Source organism: Paramormyrops kingsleyae, chromosome 7, assembly GCF_048594095.1.
Source record: "Paramormyrops kingsleyae isolate MSU_618 chromosome 7, PKINGS_0.4, whole genome shotgun sequence".
In the NCBI taxonomy this organism is placed as follows: Eukaryota; Metazoa; Chordata; class Actinopteri; order Osteoglossiformes; family Mormyridae; genus Paramormyrops; species Paramormyrops kingsleyae.
In genome coordinates, this window is record NC_132803.1 from 5,953,369 (window position 1) to 5,976,975 (window position 23,607).

The 23,607-nt window shown below is 44.5% G+C and overlaps 2 protein-coding genes across 5 annotated transcripts; both read right to left on the reverse strand.

Annotated features, from left to right (window-relative positions):
- Window positions 1-175: 175 nt before the first annotated feature.
- Window positions 176-11,356, reverse strand: LOC111857774 (endoplasmic reticulum aminopeptidase 1-like). 3 transcript variants are annotated; one of them, XM_023838918.2, is made up of 19 exons: window positions 11,134-11,356; window positions 9,945-10,480; window positions 9,648-9,786; window positions 9,289-9,423; window positions 9,030-9,150; window positions 8,659-8,813; window positions 8,357-8,470; window positions 7,333-7,464; window positions 6,975-7,106; window positions 6,774-6,857; window positions 5,591-5,748; window positions 5,420-5,499; window positions 4,802-4,985; window positions 4,247-4,403; window positions 3,755-3,939; window positions 3,145-3,306; window positions 2,421-2,561; window positions 2,165-2,246; window positions 176-694 (listed from the first exon to the last, which is right to left on the reverse strand). In XM_023838918.2, exons 2-19 carry the CDS (start codon window positions 10,442-10,444, stop codon window positions 530-532), a joined length of 2,826 nt encoding a protein of 941 aa, XP_023694686.2. In that variant the 5' UTR covers window positions 10,445-10,480; window positions 11,134-11,356; the 3' UTR covers window positions 176-529. The 3 variants fall into 3 exon arrangements, with proteins under 3 accessions (XP_023694686.2, XP_023694685.2, XP_023694688.2); XM_023838917.2 differs by lacking the exon at window positions 11,134-11,356 and adding an exon at window positions 10,885-11,117; XM_023838920.2 differs by lacking the exon at window positions 11,134-11,356 and adding an exon at window positions 10,571-10,713.
- Window positions 11,357-11,683: 327 nt separating this feature from the next.
- On the reverse strand, window positions 11,684-21,838 carry pigo (phosphatidylinositol glycan anchor biosynthesis, class O). 2 transcript variants are annotated; one of them, XM_072714141.1, is made up of 11 exons: window positions 21,654-21,838; window positions 20,499-20,977; window positions 20,153-20,296; window positions 18,983-19,106; window positions 18,375-18,534; window positions 18,086-18,268; window positions 15,448-17,026; window positions 14,329-14,532; window positions 13,626-13,819; window positions 13,261-13,331; window positions 11,684-12,879 (listed from the first exon to the last, which is right to left on the reverse strand). In XM_072714141.1, the coding sequence occupies exons 2-11, from the start codon at window positions 20,974-20,976 to the stop codon at window positions 12,750-12,752; spliced, it is 3,267 nt and encodes a 1,088-aa protein (XP_072570242.1). In that variant the 5' UTR covers window position 20,977; window positions 21,654-21,838; the 3' UTR covers window positions 11,684-12,749. The 2 variants fall into 2 exon arrangements, with proteins under 2 accessions (XP_072570242.1, XP_023694684.2); XM_023838916.2 differs by having other exon boundaries at window positions 21,597-21,838.
- Window positions 21,839-23,607: the final 1,769 nt, after the last annotated feature.

Below are 23,607 nucleotides of genomic sequence, written 5' to 3' on the forward strand. Positions count from 1 at the left end.
AATATTAGTTAATGGAAATGTTTTTTTTTTTTTTTAAGTTTCACTTCTGAAATGTCGACCTTTCAAGAGAAAGATAAGAATCTACCAAAAAATTTGAATTGGTTAGCTAATCAACCGCATTACTGATGGGAACCATTGCAGGCAAAATCTGAAAACAAAAACAAGACAGGCAGAATTTTAAAAAAGGCTTTTGTTTTTAATGTGTACCACAGAACATTTACACCTTTTTCAGGAATTTTGTCTAATATTAAAATAAAATTCAGGAGGAGGACCTCCTAGCTATTGAACAATATATTCAATAAATTTTACAGCTTTTACAGTTCTTCAGAACAGTCAGATCTTTGCAAAAAATTTTCTTCGGCTAAAAGTGCTTTTCTTCATCCAGAGAATAAACTTCCATCAAGCAAAAACTGAAGAATGATCCAAAATGGCCACGTCCAGTAGGCCCTTCTACCTTTAACAAGCTGTTATCCCTTCTAGGGGTTTTCCGACCCTCTTGAAATGGGCAGCTATTCACCCTGCTTTGCATTTACAGCCCCCTGTCCTGCGAAATGTTCCTGTCCAGCCAGGCTCTGAGCAGAGGCAGGTTCTTGTCCATCCAGCGGATGTTCTCCTCAATGCTCTCCAAAGTCTGCTGGATGCAGCGTAGCCCAGCCCCGCGCTCTTTCTGCAGCAGGCCAAAGAAGCCTCGCACCTGCAATGATTAGCAGACAGGCCAACCTGCGGTCACACCCGCTGGCTCTTTGCCATTACGGATAGTCCATCGAGCTTTACTGCCCTAAAAATTACTAAAATGCCCTTATTTGGTCATTTCTGGTTGTTCTTTAATTTTAAATAAAATTCTAAATAATTTTATTGAATTAGGATGACGGTAGGTTTCTTACTTTTCCCCAACTTAGTTTGTTGTTTTGAGTATTCCTAGAGCTTGAATGTTTCAATGATCCATGTCTTATATCAATTTTACTGGTATATGTAGGACAGGTTAATATTTTGAGCAGAATTATATATAATGTATCCAGTGAATTCACGTCAAAACAGTGACAATGCATCCTTGTGATGGCATAACTACATAGATGGCAAATGGGCCCTAACTACCTGCAGCGAGTTGCTTAGGGCCCATTTCCAGTCCCTCAGGAGAGCAGCGAGGGGGTGTCTGCCAGAGGGGGTGTCTGCCAGAGGGGGTGTCTGGCTGCGCCAGCTAACGAAAGCAATCTACCCCGAAAGAAAGGGCTGATGACACTGAGCTGGCCAGTGCTACCCTTATACTCGTGTGTGTGTGTGTGTGTGTGTGTCAGCAGAGCATGCAGCAGGCCTCCTGGCCAGTCCATGTCCCAGGACAGAGCAATGCCAGCAGACTCAGAGCATTGTGTCAGACTGAAAACCTGGCAGGCAAGAACTGAGGTACGGCCCTCTTGTGGTGACCCTTCACCTCAGCCTGGGCTAGTGCTCAAGCCACCCGATGGAGTGCGGAGGAACCAGCACTTTAATTTCATCAGGCCATGCCGTGGTGGGGTGGTGCATGAGAGTATGTGCGGCCTGCTGAGGGTGTCTGACTGGTTGGGTGGGTATTGCCCAAGTCAGATCCAACCATAGCCTGGAAGCCCTTGGCATTATTTTGAGTACGTACTTCACCCTGTGCTGCCCAGGGACACACATTAGCCACAGTGCTGGGCTTTACTTTGTCTTATTTTACCAATGGTGTGCCTTCCTAACAGGGCTGGGGCCATTCCGCAATGCATTCATCAGTTCCAATCCAAATCAGGAAATAGAACTGGAGTTGGAATTTAAATCTCCCTGAAATTCAAATTCATTTCCAATTCTCTTCCCCATAGTTTTTTTTTCTGATCCCAACTCCAGTTCCATTTCCTGATTTGGATTGGAATTGATGAATGCATTCCGGAATAGCCCGAACCCTACTTCCTACAAATCTCTTATTCTGCCCTTATCCCTTCCCCATGCCCTAACTCCTCTACTGCTGCTTTCCTACAGCCAGGACCCTTTGTAGGTAGGCAAATATTTTCCGTCATCAAATACTATCTGTAATAACGCTGGTTGTCTCTGGCTGTTGTCTGTATATAGGAGTAATTATACTCTTATTTATCCTGTTGCTTATTCTAGTTTGGCATTTGCACAACATGGCTTAATAACATGATTGGATAGTTACCTCTTCCAGCATTTCCCTGGTGGAGTATTGGTTGGTGACACCTGTCACCATGAATGCAACAGTAGGAGAGCCAAGTTCAAACCTGAGAAAGGTTAAAGGTCAAGCATGTTACTGGACACTATCACCAATCTCACCGGAGGTCCAGCATCAGCAGGACAGAAGCTGATTCAAGGTTAATGTTGAAAAATTTGAAGGAAAACAGTAAGCAAAGGAAAACTGAGGAAGCGGGAGATGTGTAATTCAGTAATGCACCCACTTTTTCACCAGTATTTCCCAGTTGGTCCTCAAGAAATCCCAGGCATGCTTGTAGCCTTTTGGGTTTTTGCTGACAGAAACCAAAAGGCCGGGAAGATCCTGTGTCTTCAGGACATCCCCGGCCAGACCCTGTCCCATAATCCTGTGTTCACATGAGACAAAAAGTAGAGCTGTAACACAGTACTACCAAATGATAAAAGAAAATACACAAAACATTAGTTGCCCGTTTCCCATTTTATCTATGACTATCATGCCATTCATGTACACAAGCATTTTTCTAGAAGGGTTTAGGTCCACTCATCTTTAGCAGGCAAGATAAATAAATACAAAGTCACTCTATAATAATTTTCATCAGCATTTGTACCCTGACAGGAGCAGAATTATATACGATAGAAACATAGGTCAGGATTACGCATTAAATGATTTCAGAAGCATAATACCATATGCAAAACGTACACCGCATGCTATGGCTGTTCCGATCACTAGATATCAATCCGATTAAACTTACAGAAAATTATATTGCTTTGACAAATGATGAAAGAATGGCATTGTACACCCCCAACAAAATATATCAAAGCTGGTCTGGAAGCTCATGGAAGCCTAATGCCCTACTGACACAGTTTATGGCTCCAGAAAGAAGATCAAAAGAGATGAAGAGACAAACCTGCTACAAAGTAACACAAAAGGCCACTGATGTCTGAGCTGAACAAGAAAGCATGACTCACCACTGCAGCTTATGTGGCAGCGGGCTGATGGACAGGGCTGTCTTGATCTGGCTTTTGACAGAGGGGAAGAGAGACTGTCGGTACTTCTCGAACAGGAAGTCCCAGCCCTCATCGGTACGTGCCCCCACGGCATACACTGCCAAGCTGACATCACTGGGCAAACTGTGATGGGGAAAAGAGTTTGGGGGAGAAGAGGCACAATCATAAGGCTTGAAACTCTTCTTTAGAGGGAGACCACACACACACACACACACACATATTATAAATATATATGTATTATACATTTGGTTATATCTAATTAAATGAACATCGTACCCATTTATAAAGGTAGATCATACACAACTCCTATGCTTCAAAGGCCAAACAAAATAAGAAATGTCCCGTAATTTGCATGCAAAACAGCTGCATCCTCTTGGATAAACATCCTTCACATTAATACAACAGTGCCTTTACCCAGCATGCTTTGTGCCACTTTATTAGCTTCCACTCTCAATATCACAAACGTTTAAGGTCCTCGCCAAGCTTCCCGCCAGATTTGAAAGGCCAATTTACGGCCCATTTGTTTAAGCTCTACCCAATACAGTACGACTGGCGAGGAAGGAGAGCTGACCTGAGGGTGCCATTGGACTCCCTCCACTTGCTGAACAGCTGCGTAGCAGTGCGTATGCAAGGCGGGTGCCCGCGAACGCAGGCAAAGAGCAGCAGGTAGCTGCGCAGCATCCGCTGGGACACTGAGCCCTCGTCGCTCCAAGACTGCTTGTCGATCAGATCCCGGAACAGACGCACAATGTAGCCCTGCACACGGACATAAGCCAACACAGCATCAGCGTGACCACCAGCTAATGCCATTTGAAATGCGATGGTATAAAATTATAGCAAGCACCACAACTCAACTCTAAGGAAAAAGTTTCAAAATCTTCACGAGAGTCAACATCTCATGATCTCATCTCCTTCTCCTTCAATAAACCAGTAGAATTTACTCCTAGGTGAAGACTAATTTTCACAACTGTGGAAGTACTATCAGCAGCTATACTGAGATTTAACATTTCACAGAACTCCTGCTATTATCAACAGTGGAAGGTAGTCTTTCTGGAATGGAGACCTTCATCTGGTTCTCCAGGTCCTCCATGTCCCTCTTCTCCATGAGCTTGTAGAGGGGCACCAGCTCACCAAGGCCCTGCGTCACCGGCATGATCTCAGTCTCCTTACTCAAGTAGAGGCTCAGATCCAATGCTTTGTCAAGGGCTACCTTTCCAATACTAAAACACAAGATTAGTCCCCGGGTTAAGACAGTCTGACTTACGGACAACTCATACTTATGATCAGACTGCCATAAAGCCTATTATATTAATGATTCAGGTTGAATACAATGGTTTGTAATAACAAAGCACGCACTATTTTGTGACGCTCCTGAAAACATTGCGCGGCTTCAGCGGTTCATTAGCTTGACGTACAGTAAAGTACCGTAAGTAGCTACTTTGATCATTAATGTATAATTATTATGTACCGAATTGTTATTTACCTACAAAGTCAACTTAAAGACAGACACAGGGATCAGATTTCGTTCGTAACCTGGGGACTGCCTGCATATGTACTCGTTGCGATACATATTCTATAAAGCTTGATATCTCAGGCATGACAGCTCCTTGTGTCTTACCTGACTAGCTGGAAGATGTTGTTGATCAGGCTGGCCCTGTCGTTGCTGCTGAGTGCTGTGTGGTTGTGCTTCAGCAGTGAGATCAGCGCATCCCAGCCATTGGATTCATAGTGAACGATATAATACCCACTCATGTCCACGTTAAACTTGATCCATTCAACTTCCTCTGGCAGGTAGAGCGCATCTGCAGAAGGAACATGAAAGCGAGCGGCTGCTTTAGTGAGTGCGAGTATCTGAGACATAAGGAGAGATGGGTTCTTGCAAGTATCTGACAGGTACAGAAACTGGAATTCTTCAATGGATGGATTAATAAAATGTCAGATTAGTTTAATCGACCATGTGGATTATCCCAGGTAGAGAATGACAGGTCAGAATAATCACTACAGCTAACACCATAGCTTCCATACCCTTAATGCTCCCCTTCATTAGTCAATACCAAGAAATGATTCAAGGAAAGGGAAGTTGCACCCATAAACTCCCTTAAATACCAAGGCACCTTACACACCTATGTATTAACATTTTAAACCGTTTAAAATGTACCAAAGACCTTTCAGTATTCTGTTACTCATTACACAATATACAACATCAAAAACATAGAGCCATGAATGAATTATCAACCTGTTTTAGTTTTCAGCAGGAATCGATGAACAGTGCTGGAGGTGCTGGTGACATAGGTCAGCGGTATCTGCCAAAGGAACCTGCACAGTATAGTTAGAGACACATAGCCAGCATTAGATACGGCCTCTATTCATCACAGAAACTACTACAAAGATATATAAAATCACTAACCCTGAGGTCTGCGAGGGCTCTTTACTTTTAAGGTATCTCTCCTGACTTAATCTGACCTCTCGACCTCTGACCTCTACAGTCACCACTGGGAAGCCTTCCTGCAGGGTCCAGGTGTCCATCATTTCACGCACGTTCAGATCATCCTCCATGTACCATTTCTGTCAACGAAGTGCATTTCCTACTGATTAGCAGGTAGCATTTAACATTACTCTCTTCATGGTGCTTTATATTATTGAATGCGGGATTACATTACATCTCCAAGGCTACGTTCACATTACACGCCTCACTGTTCACATTCACAGTACGTTCAAATTTCAAGCCTCACTTCTAATTTTGGTAACACTTTCTATGAAAGTCATGTTTCTAAGAACCTATAAAGGCATTCTTACAGCATTATAAACATGACTATAAATATTTATAAAAAAGGCATAACATTATAACTGTTTATTATGCATTATGAATGCTTTACGAATCTCTCGTCTGTAATGCACTATATAATGCAGTACAAAGCATCCTTAATTCTTATATAGACCATTATAATGTATTATGAAGCTATCTATAATGCATTATAGATGACAGCATTAAGTAAAATGGTACCATTTTTTGCTCAGATTGGATTTGCCTAACAGTTCACATTTATAATTACAAGTACCCTGTATCTAACTGTAATGTGAATGCATCTGTCCTTAACAAAAAACATCATATTAAAACCAACAAAATGGACCCGCTTTGTCATTACTTTGGCAAATGTTTCAAACACTACTCAATTTCGGCAGGTTCTTTCCAATTTGGCTGGAACTGATTACTCTCCCCCAGTATCTAGTAAATTGCCATCTTCCTCATCCTTCCACTGACTGTAGTCACAGCTGTAGCTCTCCTCCACTGTTGTTTGTGCTGCTGGTGCTGGCCGGTAACGACACGCGTATCAGCAAAAAACATCTGCATTCCAGCCTGACCTACTCATTCACGCTGCATGGCCATGAATCAATCAGATACATCTCCGATCTAGGACTACGTACGAAAGTGATTCAGATCTGGTTCGAAAAGATCAGAGTTCTGTGTCCGCACAGCACTGACGACATCACATCTGTGTTACATCAAGGCAAAAATCAGATTTGAGTCACAACCTGGTAATGTGAACGTAGCCTAAAGAATCATGGAAATGCACAACAAGGAGACTTACTGAGGCTCCAGTGTCACCTCTCTTCCCAGAACAGAATTCACCACCAGTGAGTCTTTCTTCATCGGCTTCATCCGAGGAGCAGAACTAGAACAGAAATAAACACAGACAACTACTATGTCAACACACACGCTCACAGCAAGAGGATCCCAAGGCACATGCAACCATTAAATAGGTGATCAAGGAGGGTGCCATGTGACTTACATTGGTAAGGCTTTCCCACAGGTGTGCGTTGACTGTATTCTGGTAGCTGTAGCGTCGGAGGTATCGAACAATACCGATTTTAAAGGCTTCTGGTGTGAGAAAATCTCTCAGCATGTTTAAAATACAAGCTCCCTGAAAGAAAAGATTAAAGCATCAGTGAATGGTTTCACTACAAACTTAAATATTGTGTTTTTGTCTTGATGATTCATTAATATTAGAAGCTAGCGTTACACAACTTGCCAAATAACTACACACCATTCACTGTAGTTCGATTGTTTCTGATATGCCTGGATAAGCACATATATCTTATGATGTAATACAGGCTAAGAGAGCAAATTAAATCCCGGAAGGACCATACCTTATCGTACGAAACGTCATCAAACATCTCCTGAATTTCAGTTGGGTCCTCCACAGGTGTGGAAACAGGGTGAGAGGAGCTCAGTGCATCTACCTCCATGGCCTCAAAACATTTACTCAGGAAATAATCCTCCTAGAGCAATAAATATGTCCATTTAGGGTGGGCGATATGGCCAAAATGTCACATCATGATATTTTTGGTTAGAATCACAATCCAAGATATAGATCGTGATTTTTATTCACTTGCCAGCCAAACAAATTGCAATGTATTGACCATTTCACCACTTAACCAGCAATTCTACCCTTACAAAAACAATGAACATTTATCACTTTGGTCTAAAACTGTGCACTTCTGAACTCAGTTAACCGCAAGTATAAACCAACAATAACAGGTAAGTTGAGGTAACAAACTGGTTGTGTTGCCACTTGTACGAACTGCATCTCTGCAAATCTGTAATTTACAGCAGAATGGTCCTCGGTGGATTTTACAAATTTACACACAATCAAAGTAGCACCTTTTTTGGAACTAGTTCTTCCTCATAAGCCAGGCCACATTCTCTGTTAATTCAACAGTAGTTGACCCGTCTATAGAGGCCACTGATTGTTTACTGTGACAAGTACAATATTTTTAGCAGTTTGATGGCATATAAAGTTTCATTCTGTTGTCATAATAATAGTGTTAAGTAGTACACTTGTAACTGTACATTCACTGGAAGCTCATCTTTGCTGCACTTATGCCTAGTCAACTCCTCAACAGCGTGTATGTTTCTTATGTGTTTCTCTTATCTTCTATTTGCCTCACGTGTATGTAACTTTGGACAAAAGCATCTTCCACATAATTGTAGTGCTGTATCTCGATTTTTGTGGTAACTGTAACACTTATTCCTAGGTGATATTTTACATAATCTATTCAGTATATTTTTTATCACAGAACTCAAACTGCTGCAATTTTTTCAACAATAAAAGCATGCTTCTCAGATGAATTTCAGAGATGAGTTTCAGACATTGGGTAAAGTTAACCTCACCACTTGCAACTCGGGGTTGGTAATGTTGACGGACACAAACTCCATGAATTTGGCAAAGCCCTCATTTAGCCAAAGATCATTCCACCAGTGCATGGTCACCAGATTGCCAAACCACTAATACAGAGAGACAGAAAAAAAACAACAGTTTTTCCCCATTGTTAATACAATATTGCTAATTGCTGCTAATTACCATAATTTTGACTTGAGAGAGACAATGAGAAAGCTGTGCAGTAAATGCAGTAAACTCACTAAAGCATATAAAAAAAAAACAGGCTGTTTGAAGAACACAAAAGATGAAGCACCTGGTGTGCCAGTTCATGGGCGATGACCATGGTTATTCCTAGCTTTTCTGAGGCAGATGACTTTTGTGGGTCAAAGAGAAGCCCAGACTCGCGGTAGGTGGTCAAGCCCCAATTCTCCATGGCTCCTGACTGGAAGTCAGGGATAGCAGCCAGGTCTAAAGGGTACACCCAGAATTATCTTTCATGAAAAGATGCAGAAGCTACATGATAACTCAGAGAAATGTGTACTTTAAACATTTCACCCTGTAACTTTGTAATTTTGTTAATTCCATGTATGAAAATTGATTTTTGTCATGTTACTATCTGCAACATAAGTGTATTGTTCATACCAAAATTGTCGCCAAATAATAAATCTGATGTTTCATGCTGACCTTGTTTGGGAAGTGGATATGGAATGCCAAAATAATCATCATAGAAGTCCAGAAGCTTAATTGCAGCATTCAAAGCATATTCCGTCTGGTTGATCTTGTCTGGAACAGCATACACTGATATCTGGAGGCAGGGTCCATGAAGTTCATAAATACTAACCCAGCATTAATAAAATATGACTTGGATGTACATAATTACTGCATGACATATAAGCAAATTAACTGCTAGACACTAGCTGAGTACTTTGAGTACTTTGAGTACCTTGACTCCATGTTGACTCGTGCCACTGATAGACAGGAAGTCTGAAACAATGAAGGCCACCAAGTAAGTACTCATCTTCACGCTGACATCAAAGTGGTCTTCCAGGAGTCCTCCTGGCAACTCTACAGTCTTCAGCTGGACAGACAAGAAAACCCAGTGACATTAAAGTTATACGCCCTGTTGAAGATCTCCATATTCTGATTAGGGTAGTACAATTAAATTATGGCTTTGTAACCTCTTTATCACACATACAGCCAGAAAACGTATTTCTTAAATCATCTGAAATAGTAATTGCAGACATGAAAATACTAAGGCAGTAGTTTGGATTAGTAACAAAAAGCAAAAGGTGTCTTCTATACCTTTGGCATATTGGACAGTGATATGTGTTTAGCTTCTCTAACGATCCGAATGGAAAAATTGGCTTTGAAGGCCGGTTCATCAAAACAGGGGAAGGCAGCACGGGCATGGGTGGGCTCAAACTGGGTGGCTGCGATGGACCTGGTGGCGGGAACAGGGAACTTAGACAGGACTAAAAGAATCCCAGCAACCTAAATGTCAATAGAAGTTTTTTTTTTTTTGCCTCATTCAGTCATTCTAGGCTACAGACAACAAAACAGAAAAAATGATAAAATTATTAAGATAAGCAGTAGTCTTGCCTCACTTCTCCGTCCCGTGTCCGGTAGGAGCTTTTGTAAAAGCCGTGAAAGCTGTCTGAGAGGTTAGCAGCAAAGTCCATGCGAACTCTGTATCGCCGTCCTGAGGTTATGCTGAGGGCATCAGTCACAAGAGCCACCTGCTCAAAGGCAGGCAACTCCAGAACCTTAAGTGGGTGACGCTTGTCTGACTCCAGAAGTACCGCCTTGGAGATCTGTAGGTTTTTGCTGTGAAGGATTATACTGTCTGTGTTCTGCAGAACCTCCAGCTGGATCTCAACGGTCCCAGTAAAGTCGAGTGAGGTCAGGTTGGGGTGGATGCGAAGGTCATAGTGCAGTGGTCTGATTGTTTCAGGGAGCCTCATTTTATGCCACGGGAAAGGCTGCCCATCAGCCGCCACAGGAAATGTAGCCTTATCTTTACTCTCAGCCTCACCAGAATGAGAGAGAGTCATTTGGACAGGTAGGAGAATAATGCTCAGTAAAACGTACATCCTCGACATTTTCCAGACCGTTCTCCTCTCCTTAGAAATTTTCACCTTCGGGAAGAATGAAAATAGGTGAATACAATTATGGTTGTGGAATAGCCTTAATGGTTAAGCTTAGAAATATTGGTCTTGAGAACAGACCTTGCATTCATTGTAGTTTATTCACACACACGAACTTCAAACACATAAGCGAATAATTACGCTTAAAACTACATATTTATAAAAAAATAAACATCGTGTATTTAGCTAGGGAAGAGCATTTCTTCCACGTTATGGATAGACAGAGAACGAAATATGATCGACGCAGCGCTTCTTTCGATATAATATAGTAATATAACAGAAGCCGATGGACAACAAATTATTGCTCCCAGAATCAAATTTAAGCTTCAGTCTGTTTAGCGTGAATATTTCGAATACCGAACAATAAAACTACATTTATCTCACGAGCAACTTACCATTGTTAAAGAAGCGAAAATGCACGAAGGAAAGTGAAAATAAAACCATCTCGTTTGCAGAAAAAGTGCATGATGGGACAACAGACGCGAACGAATTTAATTGCGAAGCGAAGTGCAGGGTTCCTGTTAAACGTTTCAACTCAAGTTTTATTTTCTGCAAAAGCATGTTTACTTTTTTGCGAGGGGGAAATGCGGAGCTCACAGTCCAAGAAGAGGCCAGCCAAACAGTCTCATTTATCACATACTCACCTTAAGTACATTAAGATATTATCCACCATTTGTTACATAAATATTAATTGTACGTAAAAACGTCATTTTAAGTTCGGTCACTGCTGATGTTGCGAGTTTATTTATTAAATACGCCAAATAGCAGCATACACAGGAGTTGCTGGGAAATCGCAGAAATGTATCGAAAATTTACATAATGCCGCGTGCAGAGTATTCAAGCGCCCGCCACTTCCGGTCCCTGGGTCCTGCTTATTTATGACGTAATCAGACATTAGTGCAAGCGGTTCCCCGGCTCTCATCTGTTTTCATTCTGGGGTTCTCGGGCTGAAAACCCATATTACAAATAACCAGGAAAACGCAACGAAAACATACAATACTTATATATCCAATCCAGGAATAAAATTCACCCATTTGACACATTTTGTCCAATTTATGCTTGTGTACATGAGTTGTGGCTTTTTCTGTTCATTAGCGACATGATTTGGCTATCACTAGACGAATAAAAAAGTAACTAATTTGTGTAATATCATCGGACCTGAGATGGTTTCAGTTAATACATTATGCAGCAAGAGAAGGTACAAAATATTTAATTGGTTTCAACTCAGATTAGACATACTCAGCAATATTAATTATTCAACCAAACACATAAAATATAAAATCAGAACATTTGGATATCATTGACATATTCAGCCTTGTCTCCTTGCTACAAACTGTTTACAGTACAAAATGAGAGAGGAATTTCTATTGCACATTAGATACTATAGTCCATACAGCAAATGGCGGTCTGTAAAAGTTTCCATGCATTTTTCTATAAAAACATAAACAAAATATGTTTGCCAATTAAAATCAAATTGCCTTGGAACCTTGCCTTATTGCATCACACAACAAATAAAAATGTTACTTTCTGATTTCTGAATAGATAGAAATTTGTCATTATTAAATTTCTAATCAAATATTTAAGAAAATGTGGGAAAAGGGAATTTTTGCATCATATGCCACTAATATCAAGCAGCCAGATAAATAATTTTAACACACTAGTGACCTCCTGGTATGTTTATTGCTAAAATTAGTTGTTACACCACAAGGCCCCTCACACATGCAGAGTATGTTACGGGGTTCTTAAAGAAAAAACAGCAGATCATAATCTCTCTTTAAAAACAAAAAAAACTGAAGACTGCTTAGTTTAGAGATTAAGCAGAAGTTATTTGTTGCAGAATTTTTGATGCTGCCTAGTTTTAATGGTATTTTTCTACATGTACATGTTGGCCTGGTTGAAGAATCACATGTAATGAAACCATCGGCCGTAACCTAAAGGTGTAGAGGCAGAGAGACCCTTGTGAACCTGTGCAAAGATGAGAGCGTGGCGTCCTCACATCTGGGTTCCAAGATTCTTCTGGTGGTACCCCTACTTGGCCACCAAAGGAAGTCCATACCTGACCCTGCTGTGGTTAAGATCTTTACCACCACCAAGTTAATCCTTCCAATCTGTTACATTGTTTTTTAACAGGACTTTCTGTTATGGGCGATCGCTCCTCCTGCAATCCGCCACACCAGCTCTGCTCTCTAAAGCCAGCCGGTGCGGAGTTTGACGGGACGGGCCCCAAGCCGCAGGAAGCAGTGCATCGTGGGGCGAGGAGCTACCTGGGCTGTTCAGGGACCAGCCTCTTGAACCAGCTATTCACTGCGACGTCAACTCGCATGACCAAGGCGAAGCTGAGGAGGATGAACACGCTGGCTACAACAAAGCCAGACGCCTCGTACATCAACCTGCAGGGAAAGTGTACAGGTCAGTTTGCATAGAAGACCTTAAAATTAATGTTTATACTGAGCTCATACATGCATTTATATAGATGAATTATCAAAGCAGGATAATCAAGGTTAAACTGTAATACTCAGTCCAAGACTACATTATGGGTCGTAAAAAAGTAACCAGCTATTAAACTGCTCTTTGCTGCCTGTCTCTGGAGTCTTAGTCTGCCCCCCAAGTTCTCTACAATGATGATCTTTAGAAATGTAACTTTTAAGCTAAAACAATTCCAAAAATTGAATATTTTTCATCCAGTCTGTTACAGTGCATCTAGAATCACTCCACTATTATGACATTTGAGCATTATATGGTCTATAAAACCCCTGATGTAAGAGACTCACTTGGGTGCAAAGACCTTCCACACCATGAGGTGTCTCCTGAGAATAGCTGCAGCCAGGGCTGACGCCAAGACCTGCGGGGACGAGGAGGGCAGAGCGGTGACTCCCAACTGCATGCACTGGATCAGGGGTCGGCAGTCTTATCCAGAAAGGGCCATTGTGTTTAGGGGTTTTCGGTGCAACTCCCTAATTAGATTACTAATTAGAGGACTGATTGGCTGATTGGTCCTCACACCTGGGTTTGAACAGCTGACTTGAAGGATATCCCAAAAACCTGCATACACACCGGCCCTTTGCAGATAAGACCGGCCTGCCCCTGCACTGGATGTCCGAGTTCTGGGTGTGTCTCCATGTGGCCACCCGCTCACCTGCGCCCCCTTGACGAAGAGAAACCGCATGGCCAGCTGCAGCAGAGCGGCCGAGAAATCAGCAGGGCGCTCCCTCAGCTTCATCTCCATGACCGTCTCATCTCCTTCGTCTCCGTCCGCGATGTGGCCCCGCCCACGCTGGCCCCCTCGCACCTCACACACCAGCGGCCAGAAGAGCAGGAGGGGACACCCCACTGGAAGAGATGGGGAGAGGCATGAAGATACACATTCTCACCAGTTTAACCACATTCCGCCATAAAGATAAGACGGGCTGTCCTTTGACTGCTATCGCTGAGGTAACGACACGTAGCCAAGCAACCACTCCCAAACATTTTAAATATTTACGTCGGATATGGAAAGTTGCCGTTTGACAGACACCAAGTAACTAAAATAACCTTGTAATGTTGTAGTTTTCACCATATTATTCATTCAGTTAGTTTTTCATCATGTCTACATTTCATATGTGAGACTGCTAACATCAATTATTTCACATCAGCGTTGTTTATTTAAAAGGGACAGAGAGTAATGTTTCTTCCGTATTTGTGTATATAAAAAACATCCGTGCTTATTGTTATTTATACACTAGTGGCCAAAATTGTGGAAACATTTCCAATTTTTAGAGACTGCTCCAGTTACTTATTTAACCGTCCGATGTATATTTGTAACATTCTTTGATTGTTTATGATATATATGAAGACAGTACCTGCAAACAGGATGTGGGAGGAGAATGTATTGAGAGTGACAAGCACACCAGGGAGCAGGGTGCCTGAGTGTCCCTTGGGAAAGCCCACAAATGCTGCCCCCCACTGGATGGACGGGAAGGTAGGCAAGTGCCCCGTTCCATGGAAGAACTGGGTGGCGGCCAAATCCCACAGTATCACTGGGACCCAGGGCACACTGAAGCCCCCTGCAGGCAAGGAAGGGAAAGACACTTAAACCAACCATATTACACTGTTCAGAGTAGGGCTGCTCATTCCTGCTCCTGGAGATCTACCACCCTACAGAGCTTAGGTACAGCCCTAATATAACAAACCTGATACAGATAATCAGGCCCTTCAGTAGCGTCTCAGCATTAGAGCCGGCTATGTTGAAGCTAAGCTGGCTCTTTGTAGTGTAATGTAGGAACTATTTTCTTCTACCGAACTCCACAAACCAGTCGTATCACTGCGCAGCAGATATGAGAATGAGCACCCTAGCGATATCTTACTCCAACCTTTACATATGTTTGTAAGCAATTATTGTCGGAGAGTTAAATAAAAGTATACATTTTTTTACTTAACAAAAGGATCATGAGAAAATTTAATCCTGAACACAATATTGTGAATTGAACCGAATCGTGATTTGGGTGAATCGTTACATGTCTATACAGTACTATGAAAAGTCTTAATCAATGAGGTATTGAGAGATATACAAGGTGGGGTAGTGGTTGAGTGTTGGATGGGTATGCATGAGTGTACTGGATGTTGACTTTAGGAGAGCTTTTGAAATGCTGAGGTTAAGCTAACAATTTGATAGAACTTCATAAGTTCTATCAAACACAAACATGAAGATCTTTTAAACGTTGATTTCTTTGACTGTCTGATGGTTTTACGCTTTTGCACAATACTCTGTGTGTGTTTACACAAACACACACACACACACACACAGTATATAAATGCTTTTAAATTTTTTTGCACACTTTTTGTGCAAGGGAGTCAAACAAAGTATGCGTATGTAAAAACACATAATTAGCGAGGGAACCAGTTAACGCTGAAATATGGCAAATATGTACATTTTGAGAAAGTGTCCATTACTTTGTCTTCTGACTCAGGTGGTCACTTACCCATGAGCGCCCCCTGCAGGGCCACCAAGTTGCTGGAAGAGGCATGTAGCTGTAGCAGGGCAGCCGCCTCCAGCAGTAGCAGCACGAAGGCCAGAGACACCCCCTCAGGGTGCAGGAGGAGGAGGCCCAGGCCCAGCAGGCCTGCCAGCAGGAGCAGAGCTGCGGAGTATACCGTGCCCAGGCCGTAGGCCTCCACAGAGGGTCGGCCGTCCGCGCCGGGGGCCCTGGGCTGAGCGCCGTCCTCCAGGGAGAGCCGCATGTGCTGGTACAGCTGGGGGATGAGGTGCCGCAGCTCGGCCTGGGTGCTGACCCCCGTGCTGGCCCGGTACCGAGGTGCCGGGGATGGGCCAGCTAGGCTGCGGGCCTTCAGAAACACCGTTAGGGGGTCCAACCAGAGCAGCGCGGCACCGAGCCCCAAGAGGCCAAAGGCGGCACGGGGCAGAGCCGTCAGGGAAAGGGCGATGAGGTCGGCCAGGCCCCGGAAGGTGTCCTCAGGAGTGGCGTCCACAGCCCAGTGCAGGCCCACGGACACCGCGGCCAGCGGGAACACCCAGCGGGCCACCAGAACCGCAGGGCCCGGTCCGTTCAGGTTGCCACAGCGGCGCAGCCAAAGGCGCAGGAGGCCGGTCCAAGCAGCCAGTGACGCCACCGACAGGGCGTAACGCAGGTTGCGGGCGCGGCCGTCCTGCACGCGCGAGAGGGGGAGCAGGAGGGGGGACGGCTCGCAATCGCCCTGCTCCTCGCGGCAGGCGGCGAGCGACGGCACTGCGTACGCCGAGGCCGCCAGCACCCCCAGGCAGGCGAGGAGCGCCAGGCTCTCCCTGCGAGCGGCCGAGGGGGAACAGGAGGCCGCAGGCGGAAAGGGGCACGGGGGCTTCTGAGGGTCGGGGCTCGGCGTGAAGAGGAGGCCGTCCCAATTGAGCCGCAGCGGGACATAGAGGCCCAGGGAGAGGAGCAGGAAAGTGACCACGCGGCCCTCAGCTATGACGTAGCTGTCCGACAGCAGGGAGGCGCAACGCAGGAAGAGGACCAGCAGGGGGATGCAAGGGAGGGATAGGAGCAGACCCCTCCAGCCCCACCGCTGGGCTTGGCTAGCCTTGGCCCCCCTCCCGGCACGGAGCAGCCTCCAGAGGTACACAGACTGGGAGGCGAAAGCGGCCGCGCCGAGGAACCAGCCCGCCTCCGCCCATCCCACAGACATCAGCTGTACGGCGACCGCTGCCCCACCGGCCAACACCCCCACGACCAGAGGGGGCGCAAGCGAGGGGCCCTCCCCGGCCCCCGCCAGTCTCGGCAGCTCTGACGCGGTGAGAGTCACCAGGCAGGCGGTGGCCATCACCAGCAGCCCGCTGAGCATCTTGAGCGGGTGGAAGCGTGCCCAGGTGGTCCGGCAGACGTCCCGCACGGCGCCAAGGTACTCCTGCAGGCCGCCGAGCAGCGCCGGGGAGGGAGCGCCCCCCTCCCGCAGCACCTCCCTGTACTCAGCAGCGAGCCCGGCAAAGCGCCCCCGCAGGCGGGACAGGCTCTCTGGGGAGATGTCTTTGGCCATGAGGGCGTAGGTCTCCAGGAAGCGGTTCACCTTGAGATCAGGACATGAAAGGCAACTGAAAAGCTGTAGCTTTTATTAGCGTTAAATAAGTTACTACGCTAAACCAAATCTGCACTTTAAACAGCCAGTTCTCTAGTCAAAGAGTTCTGTCCCATTCCTACACTCTTATGCCATCAGCCATCCTGAGCTAATGTTCAAACTCTGTGGCACAATCTTATCATACTTCATAGTATGTGAAACATTTTATCGTATTACATTACCACTTCTTGCAAGGTCCGTTACAAAAATGTACCTTTCACAGTACACTTGCTATAATGACGAAGTCGAACGACTTTACGGCTTATCACCTTATGCCAGTGTTCAGAAGAAAATTGTTAAAAATTGGTCAGTGTACACTGATTAAAGAAGAATAACAGAGGTAAACAGCTTTATAAAGTAATTAACATTAAAGTCCTTAGTTATTAATCGTGATTCAGCAGGTCCAGGTCAGGTGTTGTATAAAATTAAACATATAATAATTTGTGTTTTGTGGACATAATCTGCAGGGAAATGTTTTTGGTATTATCTTAAGCCTTTCCCCTGGGGAAAATCCAACAATTGATTAATTTTTAGTCCATTTCTCCAAAATCTAAAAATAAGTGAATGCTATGCACAAATCCATATGTAGATTACCATTTGGAAAACGTCATATTTGGAGACCAAAATATTTTACAAATCTAAAAAAGTTAAATTTAAAAAACTAGGGGTGAATCTCTATACCAAGAACATAAAGACCATACTTGTAGTCTTGGCAAGACTGGTCTTGCTAACTTGCCTTCCAAGAATGAACTTGGGGTGCAATGAATCATGGGATTGGTCTCGTTCGGCAAGGATGCAACAAATGTATCCTTGATATTTGGGGCAGAACAAGACCAACATCTGGGGATTTTTACCATCCTCGTGTGCTTGTGTTCTTAGTATTGGTACTGGTCTTCAGCAATGGAAGAGAACATAAAACGGGTACAAGAGAACACAAGTACGGTCAAGTACGCATAGTGAGATTCACCCCCGGTCTAGTCTTAATCATTGAGCATCCAGACTGAGATTTACTTGTTTAGCGTTGATCCACAACGCCTCTGCCTGGGTGAGGTGGGACTGTGTCCCAGCTGGGTCTGTGTCCTGCGGAAAGATGGGCAGCAGCACCTGTCCGATGTTGCTGTACGGGATGGGAATGCCCAGGAGCAGGGCCAGTGTGGGAACCAGGTCAGTCTGAGGAACCACCTCAGGTTCTACCTGCCAGAGTAACCAGCCACAAGCACCAATCACTCAGCTGCCAACCACATCAACACACCATCACAGATTTCGACAGATCCTTTTGGAGATGAGCTACACCGCTCACCTGGGACCCAGGGGGGGGGAAGAGTGGGGTGGGACTGTAGAGGAAGAGCGCGGCGTCCGTCTCCTTCAGGCTCTCGCCCCCGTGGTCCCCTGTGTCTGTCATGCCATGGTCACCCATAACAATTAGCAAAGTGTCATTTTCAATGAGCCTAATGACAGATCTGTCAAAAGAACAACAGAACAGAATGAAGAATGACACATATATAAAATAACAATAAAGAAGTATTGAATTAATAGGCTTTCTGTCCATAGCATGTTTGTTGTGCTATGAAGCTGTGCAGTCCCAGTACAGACAGTCCCCCAGTTACGGAGGAGATCGGTCTGTGAATTTGTAGGTAAGCTGGAACAAATGCACATGGTTCTTATTTAGTGTCAGTTACTCAAACGTTTGTCTTCGTGTATAGCATACATTTTCTATACTGTACTTCTTCAAGCCAAAGTCGTGCAATGTTTTCACGAGTGTCACTGCCTGTACATGCTAGTTGGATCAGGTCTAACACATGGTGCAGATGATCAAATGTCATGTGCATATATGGTTCATGTGCTAGAGCACGGGGCTGCACACTAAGCAGCAGGACGATGGCCGCGGACACGGCAGCCCCCAGTGACCTTATGACTCCGTCCATCTGCGTGAGCTTGTCTGCCATGGCGGGGTGGTTGGGCCCGAATCGATGTCCGCAGTGGTCCACACCCAGGAAATGGGCGATGAGCACATCCCAGTCGCTGCTCTGCACTGCAGGCCCGGGATACCAGTGGAACGGAAGAGAGGAGTGATACCAGTGGAACGGAAGAGAACGGAAGAGAGGAGTGACTAAACGCTGTCTGCTGAAAACCAACAAATGAGGCTCCCTGTTTTGAGCCAAAACAAGATGACCCACTAAGGGCCATATTCTGTTATGTAAACACTTCCTGCCCCAAGTCAGCGAGAAGCTTTTTCCAAAGGTTTGAACTTGACTGAAGAGTAAATAGGAGACAGCAGAACCTGGATGTAGACTAGTGGCCAAAACTGTGGAAACACTTCCAATTTTTATAGATTGCGGAACTTTATTCAATTGTCGCTCCAGTTACTTATATTTAATCGCCCAGTGTATGATATTTGTCAACATTCTTTGCTTGTTTATAAAAATTATTGCTAATATCGAGTGGAGGTTTTCATCAACTTACGCCCCCTATGCGACCTATGACTCATCGGCTTTACAACCGATTGGCTTTACGACCGTTCTGAGACCGCAAATATGTGGCCACAACTGTGTCACGTTCTGGCCCAGCGCGAGCGTTGCCCGGCGCGAGCGTTGCCCAGTGCAGTATCCACCCCAACTGCCGCTGAACAAATAAAATGGTGATCAAGAGGTTAAAAAACACCAAACAATACGACTTAAAGATTATATAATTTTATTATACAGTATACTATACATAAAATAATTTTTTGCATATAAAATAAAGGGGCGACTTATGACCAGTTCGTTACGGTCAGTCGGTGTGGTCGCAAGTCGACGATGACCTGCAGTAATATTTAAAGGATAATGCCAAAAATGCTATGCATTTCCACAATTTTGGCCACTAGAGTATATCATACTAGCAAAATGATAATCACCAGAAACATCTCAATACTTTGCATGAAATAGATTCAAGAGTTCAGCATTTTTGTTACGAGAAAAGTATCATTACTGCAGTCATTGTTAGCAGATTTTATTAATTATATTAGTTCTAAGCATTACTGAACATACTTTACACTCTGAGTATATGACTCTGAGGCTCTTACCACATACTGATACCTACAGGTGGGGTAGAGATGTTTCAGGATGCCATCATCCACGGTGTGGAGGTCCTTCACATTAAACGACGGGAAGGGCAGCGAACGGTGGAACTTCTTGGGGAAGAGGCTCTCCCAGGTGTCATCACCCATGAAGACCACACGCTTTCCTTCAGACAGAACGCACAGTACTCAGTGACGGCAGGGGTCATTGGGTTGCCTGACAGGTCATTTAGATGGTTTGGGTGGTACTCGATGTCATCTAGCAAACCTCTGGTCCTCAAATAAGGTTTTGTGATTAAAACAAAGACCTTAACATGTACACTTCCTTAGTCCACCTAATGAACTACAAAGCCCCGTTAAATGACTTACCAGCTTCTCCCAGCTGGTGCACAAGGTTGTCCTCTAGGATGGCATTAGAGGCAAAGTTGTTACCCACGTCGATAAAGGTGGGCAGTGAGCCGGTCGTGAAGCCCTTGATTCGCTGCATGGTAGTGGTGGGCGGGTCCGCCCGGAACGCAAAGAGCCTCGATTGGGTTGGCCGTGATGCTGTCACTTCCTGCAGCACTGGCAGCTTGTTCTCAAAGGGCAGGGGCATGATGTTTGTGGGGTCAAACTGGGCAAAGTTGACCTTCAGGGCATCGATTATCAGAAGCACTGCCCTGCGGAAACGCGGCTCCCCACGGCAAAATCTTCCAGCCTCGTCCCCTGGGGGCAGAACGTCACTGCAGGAACTGCTCCTGTTCACCTCCAGTCGCACCAGCATGAAGCCCCCCACAAACAGGTAAATCCCAACATAGAAGGTGGCGCACACCCAGAGGAGCAGCATCAATACAGGAAGTCTCCTCATCCTAAAAATACATTAAACAATCCTTTTCAGCTTAAGGTGCAGCATGTGGCAAACCATTAACAACAGAGGTTTCAGAATTATGATTGCCACAAATCTATTAAATATACATTGAAACCAACAACTTTCACTTTTAACAACTTCTGTAATTCATTTTACATAATTCATTAACATATTTAGTTACACTTAATAGAGTAAGAATCAAAACTTCAAAGGTCTCTCTAATATGAAGAATCTTTATTCCTCCTCCAAGATTCCAACACAAATTTCAAGAATATAACAAAGGAATTGCACAAGATAGTTAATACGATAATCTGCTTGTTGCATAAATATTCCTTATTTACAACCATATAATGTAATATAATCATGTCACTCTTTCGATGACTACAATCTGGAGTCACTTCTCAGATGTTCTTCTAAGTTTATCCAGCTAGGATTCTTACTTCTTTATGAAGCAGCTGCTGTAAGTATGCTAAGAGCCTGACTAATTAACAGCAATGCAAACTAGTACTCAACAGCAGCTTTAACACGATTTGGAAGCATTTTATATAAAAAAAAACAGGTGCAGATCGAATCGCTGCTTTTTGTTATTGATAATATGACAGCAGGATGAACTGGCTCACTTTATTATAAGCTGCAGGTCCGGTCCACCTGGAGCACGGCGTGAATCGGCTTCTGACCTTGCGCGTCCTCGTTCATTCAGCGCAGGTGCTGAATGGGCAGGTAAACACACCCACCGCAGGCAACGCGGGATATCTTATACTCCCCCCCGGCTCCCTTAACAGGGTACGCGCGTTTCATTCGGCTGCCATCCTGCAGAAACGTGAGCCGGCACGGAGCCGGAACAGAGTAGCGCGCAGAGAGGGTGACCGGCCACCCGCGGGACAGCGGCACAGACTGCGCACGCCCTCTAGTGCTTTGGAGGTAAAAATGCAGCCAACCATATTATACTCCGTTAAGTAGCAACAACATAAAAACATAAAAAAATTAACAAAACTTACCACTCCAAAAAAGTTAATTAAATTTTAAATAAGTATTTGAAATAAAATGAATGGCTGAACAGGGTGGGTTGGGTGTAGGACCTTTCTGTGTGGAGCTCGCAAGATCTCATGTGGTTCATGTGGGTTTCTGCTGGGGCTCCGGTTACCTTCCACAGTCCAAAAGTATGTAGGATAGGTTAACTGGTGACTCTAAATTGGCCCTGTGGTGTGTTGGTGACTGCCCAGGGTTGGTTCCTGCCTGTGCCCATTGTTCCCAGGATATGCTGCAGTCCCTCCCCCTGTGATCCCAGTTGGGATTAAGTGGTTGTGGTAATGGATGAATGGCTGAACAATATTCCTGCCAATTAATGTCTCCAGTTAAAGAAAAGGTGAATAGTGATACTTCATTAATCCCTATGGGGAAATTCTCCTTTCTCCCATCCTATCATGCTCACCATGAGGCATACAGGTGAGAGCAAGCTTGGGGGTCACAGCACAGGGTCAGGCAGCATGTAGTACCCCTGGACCTGGGGGAAGCCTAGTTTAAGGGCCCAGAGACATGTGACTATTCTGTCAGGGCTGGGATTCAAACCAGTGACCTTCTGATCACAGGCACAGAGACTTGAGCTGCACACAACAGACTTCTAATGGGAATGGCTGTTGTTTTAGTCTGGGTTTGAAGTCTGGGTTTGAAGTAATTAGCTTCAAATCACTTTTAAATACTGTATTTAACTAGGGTACTTGATAAGAATGGAGCAGGAGATCAACGGGCAGATTGGTGAAGCATCAGTTATGTGAGCATTTCTGAGCCGGAAGGCATTCCTACCCTTGCCTATGGTCACGAGCTTCGGGAAGTGACTGAAAGAATTAGACTGTGGATATAACTGCTGGAAACGAGCTTCCTTCACAGGGGTTCTGGGCTCAGCTTTAGAGACAGGGTGAAGAACTTGGACATTTGGGAGTAACTCAAAGTACAGCCGGTTCTCTACCGCATTGAAAGGAGCCAGTTGAGGTAGTTCAAGTATCATGCTGGGATGTCTCCTGGACACCTCCCTGGGGAGGTGCTCCAGACCTGTCCAACCGACAGGAGATTCTGGGGCAGACCCAGGAGACACTAGAAAGATAGTATCTCTCAGCTGGCCTAGAAGCACCTGGGGATCCCCTGGAGGAGCTGGCTGGGGAGAGGGAGGTCTGGGCATCTCCACTCAGACTGCTGCCCCAACTACCTAGACTTGGAAAAGTGGCAAAGGACGGATGGATTAATGGATAATAACGCAAGAACTTTCTGGCTTCTGGTGGATAGAGCACCCAATGAAAGTATTTAGGCATGCCTACATTTTCAAGAAGGTTAAACTGAAATAAACTGATGGCGTAATTTTCATGCAGTACTGGAAATTCAAATATCAAAGCCAGCTAGACCGAATGACTGTTTATCTTGTCCAAATCTAACATCAGTCACAAAGTGATATGAAACAGTCAGGAGGACTTGAACCAGTTCATATGAATCATGATTTGCTCTGTTGCTTAAAAATAAGGGATATTTTTATAGAGAACTGTGCAAAAGTCTTAGTCAAAGATGATGATTAAAACTTTTTATCTGGGTAGTAAGTGTATATTTCCTCAGAAAAAAAGAATTTAACATTAGAACATGTGC